The sequence below is a fragment of the Chaetura pelagica genome, unplaced genomic scaffold, assembly GCF_000747805.2.
Source record: "Chaetura pelagica isolate M959 unplaced genomic scaffold, ChaPel_1.0 scaffold408, whole genome shotgun sequence".
Lineage (NCBI taxonomy): Eukaryota > Metazoa > Chordata > Aves > Apodiformes > Apodidae > Chaetura > Chaetura pelagica.
This window is the reverse complement of record NW_009954229.1, coordinates 1,253,918-1,263,617: the sequence shown is the minus strand read 5'-3', so window position 1 is coordinate 1,263,617 and position 9,700 is coordinate 1,253,918. Positions and strand designations below refer to the sequence as shown.

Sequence of the window (9,700 nt, the reverse complement as noted above, 5' to 3'; positions counted from 1 at the left end):
CAGCCCGCTGCCCCCGCCCCAGGCCCTGCCGCTGCCCCGGGGCCGTTGCCGCCCGGCCGGTGCCTCAGGCCGCGGCCGCCCCTCTCCCTTCTCTCCCTCCCCGCCGTCCTGTTTTCCGTCCCGCCAGCCCCAGCTGCCTTTTTTTCCTCCCCAGCCCCGCTTCCCTCGGGCCCCGGTGGCCGCACTCCCGGCCCGGGTCAGGGTCCGCCCTCCCGCGGGTTCCTCAGAACGCAGATGCTGTGTGTGTGTCCCCTCACCCTGCTGGCGGAGCAGGCACCCTGAGCTGGGGTGGGCTGTGTGGGCTGGAGGCAGCTCTCGACTCCAGTGAGAGGGTCCAGAGGGGCAGAGGTCTCGGGTTGTCCCTTCCCCTTAGGCCTGGACAGGCCCTTGGTCCTCCCTGCCCTTCTGCCCTCTCACCTGGCTGACATTCTCCTGGTCCCATCAAACCCACTAACGGCTGTGAGTCCTCAGACTCTGGAGAGATTTCTGTCTCCCCGGGATCAGGGGAAAAGACCCTTTCCTGTTCCCCTTAGGTTCCCAAGAGACCCCCTTTTCTTCAGGGCCACCTCCCCTCCAGCCCTGAGGAGGACCCATGACACTCAAGCCTTTCACCTGCATCTCTTTGCCCCATTCCCCTCAACCCTGGCAAGGTTTCTAATTTGGTATCCATCCTGCATTCCCTTCAGGCTCCGGGGTGGCCGTGTCTCTGTGTGCTTCTCTGGGCCATGGGGTGGAAGGATGAGAGCCTGGTTTAGAGTGGGTGTTGTCCTGGGCAGTCCCAGCCAGTGGGGCAGCCTGTATTTCAGGCCTGGCTGGAAATCAGTAGAGATCCAGGTCCCAGTCCCTGGCTGGCACAGCGTGGACCTGGGAGCCAGGGTTCCCTGTCCCTGGAGGGTTGGAGGCTCCTCCCGTGGTGGTTCATCTGTGGCAGGGATGCGGCTGTAGTGCCCAGCTGTGCTGGAGACACCAACTTCTGTGGCTTTCCCATTCCTCCCTGCAGTCTTGGTCACCCCGTGTGCTTTATTTTTAGTCCTGGGCATTGGCAGGATGGCTTTGGGCAGAGCTGGTGAGGTGTGGAGTCATCAGCTCATCAGAGACATCTGGGACACCCTTTCCCTAGGAGAGTACCCTGCAAGTCACAGCTTTGTTCCCAGTTTGGTGGCACAGGGATCTGGGGGGCAGTGGCTGGACACGTGGCAAGCTCAGTGGTGAAGCTGAATGCACATCCCAGCTTTTTGGGGCAGCGTGAGAGCCCCGGGGTCAGTAGATGGGGCAGTGTTTGAACCAGTTTAGGCTGTTTTTTCGGAGGGTCTTCCCCTCCTCACAGCAGGAGGGACCTGGCAGAGTTTACCGTGGTGGGGACATCCCATGGCAGATCAGCCTCACTGCACTTCTGGAAGGGGCTGTGGCTTTGTACTAAAAACGCTGCTGTTTTGTGTGCGTCAGCTGAGGAGAGGTGGCTGCTGCCCTGATCACAGGTGGGGAAGATCCATCTTCTCACAGTTGGTGTTTGCAGTTCCCCACATAACTCACTTCTTGCTTGGAAAACTGAGCTGGAGGTATCAAGGGGGAGGGAGGAAGCTTGGAAAATTCCCTGGTTTTAAAGGTGTTGAGAACAAATGCAGCTCCTGCCTAGTTCTTGGAAGTAGAAGCAGCAAAATGCAGCCCTGTAGATCCAAAGCAGGGCGAGGTAAAAGCACTGGGTTGGCCAGAAAGGATGTCTTCCAAAATAAATGAGACATCATCTGGCTTCTGAGCAGGCTTTGGTGTGCACTGTGCCAGGGACTGGGCAGAGAGCAGGTAGTGGGTCAGAGCAGGTAGATAAGCAGACAGCAAAGCTCAGGGCCTTGTTTTCTTCCTCTAGCCTGAATTATCTGCATTAAATAGATGTTTTTTACTCTTGCACCTGAGGGCCAGTTTTCTGGAAAATATGGGGGCTGGAGGTGTGGGTGCTCTCACTTGCAGAAAGCTGTGAGTCTGCTTCCCTCTGGGAGGAGAGGGAGGTTTGCTTCCCAGTGGGGACCTCTGGGCAGAGGGTGATGGAGCTTGAAGCAGGTGGGGTGTTGTCAGGCCTGGGGACTGTCAGATATGAGCTAGGCACCTGTAAATTAGCTTTCCCAGTGGTTCCCAGGCATGGGGAAGTGCTGTCAGTGTGAGCATTGGGATCAAGTTGAACAGTCTGTACCAGCTGAAGCTGAAATTAGCCTTGGAGGGGTTAGGAACTGCTTTGGATCAGTCAGCATTTGCTTATGGTTGGACTTTGCACTCTCTTCTAGCATGTGGACATGGAAAACTCCTATCTCTGTGGATACTTGAAGATTAAAGGCCTTACAGAGGTGAGTGTTAACTGCAAAACAAGAAGAGGTACTGTGTAGAGGCTTTTCCCTGGTGGGGTGGGAGAAGCTGCCACCAGAAACGGGAAGTGGAGGGATTGAGGAGACAATCTGACCACGAAGTAGTTGAGCAGCTTCAGTTCTTGGCATGTCAAGGAGAGATGGAGAGATGCTGGGAGCCCTGAAGGAGGGAGGTGTATCGAGCATCCCTGAAGGTCTGGGAGAACCAAATCTGAGCTGCAGTCAGCTTTAGGCACTGCCACTTAAACCAGGACCCCAACAGTCAGATCTTCACACGTGTCCTTCCCCACCCACCCCTGGGGACCCACGGTGTTGGATGGGTGGTGGGAAGTGTCTCCCAGAGGTGACACTGCTTTTGGCTTTGAGGCACCAGGTGTCTGTCCTTATCTGGGAGCACCTGGAGAAGCTCACTTACCCCAGCTGAGCCTGCTGTTCCCTGCCTGTGTTCTCCTAGTTCAGTGCCAAAGCACAGCTGAGGAGGAGCATCTTCTCCAGGGTGGCTTAATCCAGCCCATGGGGCTTCGTAGCGTCCTCTGTTGGGGAGCAGTGCTGGCTCTGAGCAGTCACTTGGGATCATTCCCCACAGTCCATCTCCAATACGGCTCCTTCTGGTGTCACCTAGTGAATGGAGAGGCTGAAATAGGAGGGTGGAGGCTGTGTGGGTGTGTAGGAGTCATCCTGTGAGAGGTGTGAGCCAGGAAGAGGCAGCGTTCTGCTTGGAGAGACAGGAGCGCTGGCCTTGGATCACCCAGAGCTCCCTCTGCTTTTTGCTGAGCATGTGCCCCTCCATTTGGGTTTGAGTTCCTGTCCCTGGGTGACAAACCTTCTGACCTCTTGTTCCTCTCTCCCAGGAGTACCCAACCCTCACCACTTTCTTCGAAGGGGAAATAATCAGTAAAAAACACCCTTTCCTAACACGCAAGTGGGATGCTGACGAAGATGTGGATCGTAAACACTGGGTAAATGAATTTGGGGGGTAAATGGGGGTTTGAACAGCTGATTTAGAGGTGAGGTGAGTGTCTGTGCAAGAGCTGTCAGAAGGGCCTGGAAAGCTCTCCTTTCCAGGTGTTTCCGTCTTTTCTGCACTGGGACCTTTTGGCTGTGATCCAGGAGAAGGAAGGGAGAGTCTTGCTTTCCACTCGCTGGCCATGGGGTTGAAAGGAAGCAGGAGCAATCCTCATCTCTCGAGCTCCCCAGGAGAACAGCCTGCTTTTGGTTTGAAGGCTGTCACACAGTAGAGGGTTGCAGGGATGTGGGTACCCTCATCACAGCCACCTCAGCCCTCTGCTTGGGGTGGGGTGTTGCTGCCACCGTTCCCTGGATCAGGATCTCAGCCCAGCTGATCACCTCCCTGCCTTGAGCTTTGCTGGTGTGTGCCAGGCTTGGATGTTGATTGTGCTTATATCAAAATATCTTACTGTGGAATTGTAGGAGCTTCTCCAGCTGGGCTGGATATGGCTCTGGGTGTCTGGAAGTCCTGTGTTCCCTCCCCTGTGCCAGTCCTGGGGAGTGTTTAGCACAGGTCCAAGGGAAAAGCAGCCCCTTCAGTGGGGAGGTCCTGTTCCATAGCAGTTCTTCCCTCCTAAAACATCTGACATGACTGAGCTCTACTCCTGGAATAAGCATCCTGTTCCTTTTCATGTTTCAGGGAAAGTTCCAGGCTTTTTACCAGTATGCAAAAACATTTAACTCTGATGACTTTGATTATGAGGATTTGAAAAACGGGGACTATGTCTTCATGAGATGGAAGGTAAACTCCACGTATCTCCTTCTCTGCTGAGCTGCTTACAAATGACTGACAGAGGCTGGTGGGGCCTGAAAGCTTTTTCAGCTACTCTGATGAAACAACTCGCCCTACCAACCTCCTAACCCAGCATACTTGCACGCTGCACTGTGGCTCCTGTCTAGCCAGCTAATTGTGTCCTTGAGGGCTGCAGCCATGGCTTAAAACACAACAGGAAAATCTTGCTTGGTGATGCTTCAGAGTAGGAGAGAGTTGGTGTGTCCAATTCCTGTGTGGGGCCTGTGTATTTGAACCTCTCTGCTCTTCAGCTGGATTGATTCCTCCCTGTTCTTATGAGCCATGGGCAGCTGCAAGGGGGGTGAAATAGAATGGTTTGGGTTGGAAAGGACTTTAAAGACCATCTAGATCCAACCCCCCTGCATTACAGGGACACCTCCTACTAGACCAGGTTGCTCCAAGTCCCGTCTATCCTGGTCTTGAACACTTCCAGGGATGGGGCAGCCACAGCTTCTCTGGGCAACCTGGGCCCAGTGTCTCACCACTCTCACAGGGAAGAATTTCTTCCTAATGTCATACTTAAATCTCCCCTCTTGCAGTTTGAAACCAGTCCCACTCCTATAACTACAGGCCTGGGTAAAAAGTCCCTCTGCATTTTTCCCTAAGCCCTCTGTGGGTTCTGAAGGGCTACAAGAAGGTCTCCCTGGAGCCTTCTCTTCAGCAACCAAGCAGCTCTGATTTTGCAGTTGGCCTCTGGTTTGCAGGGGTTGAACAGAAGCTGATCTCATGCACTCTTTAAACCTGGTTTTGTTCCCAGTTGTCTGCTTCCCTGTGAGATTCCCACAGTGGCAGGTGGTGAAGGAACAGCCTGGTCTGTGGGCTGAGCTGCTGTGAGTGCAGGGAGTGCTCGGCCAGGAAGGCCTCTGTGTTCATGGGAGCCAGGACTCGGTCTGGGAGGGCAGATTGGGGTGGGGGGGTAGCACTTGCCCAGCATTTAAAGATATGGTCTGTGTTTTGTGTGCAGGAACAGTTCCTAGTCCCAGATCACACTATCAAGGACATCAGTGGTGCTTCCTTTGCTGGTTTCTATTACATCTGCTTCCAGAAGTCAGCAGCATCTATAGAGGGCTATTACTACCATAGGAGTTCAGAATGGTAAGAAGATTCCTTCCTCCCTCAAGCCAACCAAAGTGACTCTTTCTTCTGCTTCTCTGCAGCCTTGGGAGTGTCTGGGTGGTGCTTCTCTGGGCTGGGAAGGAGGTTGAGGCTGGTGGCTGGACTTTGGGGCAGAGTGTGTGTGCCCTGTGTGGCCAGAGCAGGCTCGTCAGCCTCTTCATCAAGTGCTGCCCTTTTCATGTGGCCAGGGATAATGAGGCTGGGGACATGGTGCAGGGGAGAGGTGAGGTTTGGAGGTGGAGTGGTCTGGTACATGGAGGGGCAGACACTGACTGTGGGTCACCACAAGTGTCCCTCCCTCTAGGACCCTGGTCCCCAGCCCAACAGTCACAGGGCTCCTGTGCTCCTGTGCTCCTGCCCTCCCATGGGGACAAGACTCATGTGCAGGGTCATGCTTTGCTCAGGGAGTCAAGCTTTGAGCTTTTCCACAACTTGGCCCTTCAGAGATTGTCAGAGGGGCCTTTGAGAGGGATCTTGGTGCTTTCTCACATATTACAGCTTGGCTGTTGCTGCCTTCAGGCAGAAATCTTGTTAGGCTGGTGCTTTGTAGTTCACAGTCCTTGGGGTGTTGGTGTAAGACACAGGGAACAGTCAAAGTGAACGGGTTGGTTTCTTGTTAAGCCATGTAACAGGTAGTTGTGGAGTGCTCTTCTCCCTCTGGCAGCCTTGGATATTGGTCATGCACAGCCAGGGAATCCATAGGGTGGCTGGAAGATCTTGGGAGAAGGAAGGTACCTGAGAGGCTTTCAGACAGATCCCCTCGAGTGAAGCTTTGAAAGACCCAAAGTGTAATTTGCAGTAGTAGCAAACACTGTTTGAACATGAAAGCTGCTGAACTTCAAAAGGTGTCCAAAAAACACAGTCAGCCCACCTGGGAGCTGAGAGGCACAGGAATGGGAATGAGGAACAACACGGAGTCATCACAGGGTTTGGAGACCACCCCGTGGGTGCCGGGTGCCTGAACACCTCAGAGAGGGCTCCGAGACCCTGAGGGGGGAAGAGGAGAGCCAGACACCAGGGTGTCTGCTGTGCCACCTGCCAAGCAGGAGCCCTTAGTGCTCCAGGAATTCTGTTGCTCCAGGTAACCCTCTGGCCTCCCTTTTCCCTCTCTCCCAGGTATCAGTCATTGAATTTAACTCACGTCCCTGAGCACAGTGCTCCTATCTACGAGTTCCGATGACAGCTGCCCAGGACTGATACCGCCCAGAAGCAACCCGGGCAGGAGAGCAAGGCCTGCCAGGAGAACTGTGTCCCTGTTGGAGCACAGGAATGCACGCTTCTCTCCTGCCCCTGGGACTCGTGAGAAGAGAGCCTGAATGTTAACCCACCCAGCCCAAGGAGCGTGGCTGCTGGAGCTTGATTCTCCCTCCTGTCGAGTGGCAATTTGATCTTTACTCTGGTTTTAAGCTACCTTTAAATGCACTTTCTTATTGCACAGCTAGTTTCTCTATCACTGAAGTTCCTCCTGGCTCTCCTCTGGAAGCTGTTTCTCAGTAGCTGGAATCAGTGGTCTGAGTAATAAGAAAATACAAGCTCAGTGCTTGTATTTTCATTGTTACAGCCTGATATGGGTTGAAATCACCAGGATTCAGGTTGGTCGTCCCCATTGGCAGCTCAGATGCTCCTGGAGCCAGGGCCTGTGTTTGAGGCTCTGCTTGGCAGGGTCTGTTGGGGGAGTGTTGGCTGAGTCAGGGAAGGCTTGAAGGAGCCTTTGCTTCGTGCTGGCTAAGGAGGTGAGCTGGAGCTGCAGATCTTGCAGGAACGCCAGCTCTTTGGAGCTGGGAGTTGTTCCAGTGTCTGGATACACCACTGGGAATTAATTTGATGTACGGACTTCCAGGCTCTCAGTAAAGTGGATCTGAACTCTGCTTATATAGGTGTATATTTGCTCTTTACTTAAGTTAAGGGTAAAAAAAAAAAAAGACAAAAAAAAAGAAAAAAGAGACAGGAAAAATCTTTTATTAAAAAAACCATATTTTTATGGTTCCTTTTCCTAAGGATCCTACAGCAAATGCACAAGTACTCGATTACATGTTACTGTTTTCACATTGAAAACTGGGAATGTCCATGTTAGTTTTTATATCTGTGTCTGTAACCAGCTTTGGGCAAGTAATGGGAGTGCCAATGTTGAGCAGGGACTGGTCAGCATTTGTGCTCGCTCTTCATGCTTCACCAACACTGCTGCTGGGTTCCTTTTTATAGGGAAAAAAAGAAAAAAAAAAGAAAAAAGGAAAAAAAACCCCAACAAACCAACCCCAGCAGCTCCTCTGCCTCTGAAATGTTTCCAGTGACCTAACTTAAGGCTCGTGTGCCAAAGCGTGTGTGTGTGGGTTTGTTTGGGTTGTTGTTTTGTTGTTGTTTTTTTTTTTTAAAGATGATTTAAAAGCTGGCCTGGGTTGTGTGTTTAATGTGACAGTCCCACCCACGGGGCTTTTGTGAGGGTTCAGTTTGTGTTTTCCTGCTTGTTCAGGGGGTGTTGAGGAGGGGTTTGCAGCCTGGGATAGGGAAGCGAAGCCTCTGCCCACCCAGCACCGAGGAGGGTTTGGGGTTTCTTCTTCTTTAACTAACTTTCTTCCTTTTGGCAGCGTGTCTGTCTGGTTTCTTGCAGCTAGTTGAAGCCTTAACAAGAAAGCATTCAGGTCTTAGTGAGCCCCTTCCCTGTGTTCCCAGTTGGGATCATGTGTGATGGGAGGAGCGGCCGGGCTGGTCTCGGGAGATGATGTGGGAAGCACCCGCCTCGTGCGGGCTGTTTGCTGCGGATGAATCCTTTTCTCCAGCACAAACAGGAGAGAGACTTGCTGTGGGGAGACAGGGAGACCTGGTGGGAGTCCCCCCCATGATGGAGGAAACATGTGCCATGGTCTGGGTTGTTGGGGATGGATGTGCAGAGTAGCTTGAAGGTGAGTGGGAGAGGGATCTGAGGCGTGGAAGGAGAGCAGCTGCAGGCAGAGCGGCTGGGAAGCAGGTTTTCCTTTTATTCTGCTCCTTTTGGAGAAGCTCAGCCCCTTTGGTGGTGAGGAGAGGGCTTTCCTCATGGGGGGCCCTGGTTTTAGAGGCAAAAGCTGGCAGAGTGGCTCCTCTGTGTCTTGCAGCCTGGGATAGGGAAGCGAAGCCTCTGCCCACCCAGCACCGAGGTGGGTTTGGGTTTTCTTCTTCTTTAACTAACTTTCTTCCTTTTGGCAGCGTGTCTGTCTGGTTTCTTGCAGCTAGTTGAAGCCTTAACAAGAAAGCATTCAGGTCTTAGTGAGCCCCTTCCCTGTGTTCCCAGTTGGGATCATGTGTGATGGGAGGAGCGGCCGGGCTGGTCTCGGGAGATGATGTGGGAAGCACCCGCCTCGTGCGGGCTGTTTGCTGCGGATGAATCCTTTTCTCCAGCACAAACAGGAGAGAGACTTGCTGTGGGGAGACAGGGAGACCTGGTGGGAGTCCCCCCCATGATGGAGGAAACATGTGCCATGGTCTGGGTTGTTGGGGATGGATGTGCAGAGTAGCTTGAAGGTGAGTGGGAGAGGGATCTGAGGCGTGGAAGGAGAGCAGCTGCAGGCAGAGCGGCTGGGAAGCAGGTTTTCCTTTTATTCTGCTCCTTTTGGAGAAGCTCAGCCCCTTTGGTGGTGAGGAGAGGGCTTTCCTCATGGGGGGCCCTGGTTTTAGAGGCAAAAGCTGGCAGAGTGGCTCCTCTGTGACTGAGCATAGGGGCAAAGCCTCCCCGCCAGGGCTGTGGGGACACGGGGACCTGGCTCTGCTGTCTGTGTGGAGCCCCCCGGGGCTCCCTCTGTGCAGTGCTGGGGGTGATGCTGCTCCCCCCGTGCTCCCTGGGGCCCTCCTGGGGGTTTCTGAGTGGTTGAGTTGAATGCAGGCTGTGGGCGTTGGGAGACACTGGGTTTAGGAGGGTCCTGGGTGTTGTTTTAATGTGTAGAACTACCCCAAAACTGCTCTTGAAGATTTTCTTTGGGTCTTGATATGTTGCGAGAAGGGTGGGGAAGGGGCTTCCTGCTCCCTGCCCATCTCCTTCCCACCATCCTGGAGCCAGTTTGGGCTGAAGCCCAGAGATCCCGGCGTGATGCCGGGGCCAGCGGTGGGTGTGGAGCAGGTCCTGGAGCCGGGAGGTTCGCGGGGGCCGTCGCTCTGCAGGGTTTCACTTCTCTAAACCCTTCGTTTTGGTTTTCTTTGCCTGCTGAGCTGAGGAGAGATGTTCTGTGTGTCGGGGGTGGCGAGAGAGGGGCTGGGGAGGGGTTTGCGGGGCTGTCCACGTCCACATTAAAGATGAAATGTATTTAAGGGCTCTGTGTCTCGACTCTGTCCGTTGTCCAAAGCGTTTCTCGGTGCCCAGGGGAGACCTGCTCTTCACCTCCCCCCTCCAGGGCTTCTCCAGGAGCCCAACAAGCTGCCGGTTGCCTTAAAATGCTGGATGCGGCCTTCACGAGAGGAG

At 53.8% G+C, this 9,700-nt stretch overlaps 3 protein-coding genes across 3 annotated transcripts in view; 2 read left to right on the top strand and 1 right to left on the bottom strand.

The window, feature by feature from the left end:
• ATPAF2 (ATP synthase mitochondrial F1 complex assembly factor 2) overlaps nt 1-631 on the bottom strand; it is a 7,391-nt gene extending 6,760 nt beyond the window's left edge. Inside the window, exon 1 of the mRNA XM_010003590.1 lies at nt 613-631. Within this exon, the coding sequence (XP_010001892.1) occupies nt 613-631 (19 nt within the window). The remainder of the gene's footprint in view (nt 1-612) is intronic.
• A 94-nt stretch (nt 632-725) lies between these two features.
• GID4 (GID complex subunit 4) lies at nt 726-7,137 on the top strand. The gene is made up of 6 exons (XM_010003589.1): nt 726-749; nt 2,277-2,336; nt 3,206-3,313; nt 4,003-4,104; nt 5,120-5,250; nt 6,388-7,137. The coding sequence occupies exons 1-6, from the start codon at nt 726-728 to the stop codon at nt 6,449-6,451; spliced, it is 489 nt and encodes a 162-aa protein (XP_010001891.1). The 3' UTR covers nt 6,452-7,137.
• Nucleotides 7,138-9,331: 2,194 nt separating this feature from the next.
• DRG2 (developmentally regulated GTP binding protein 2) overlaps nt 9,332-9,700 on the top strand; it is an 8,256-nt gene continuing 7,887 nt past the window's right edge. Inside the window, exon 1 of the mRNA XM_010003588.1 lies at nt 9,332-9,377. Within this exon, the coding sequence (XP_010001890.1) occupies nt 9,332-9,377 (46 nt within the window). The remainder of the gene's footprint in view (nt 9,378-9,700) is intronic.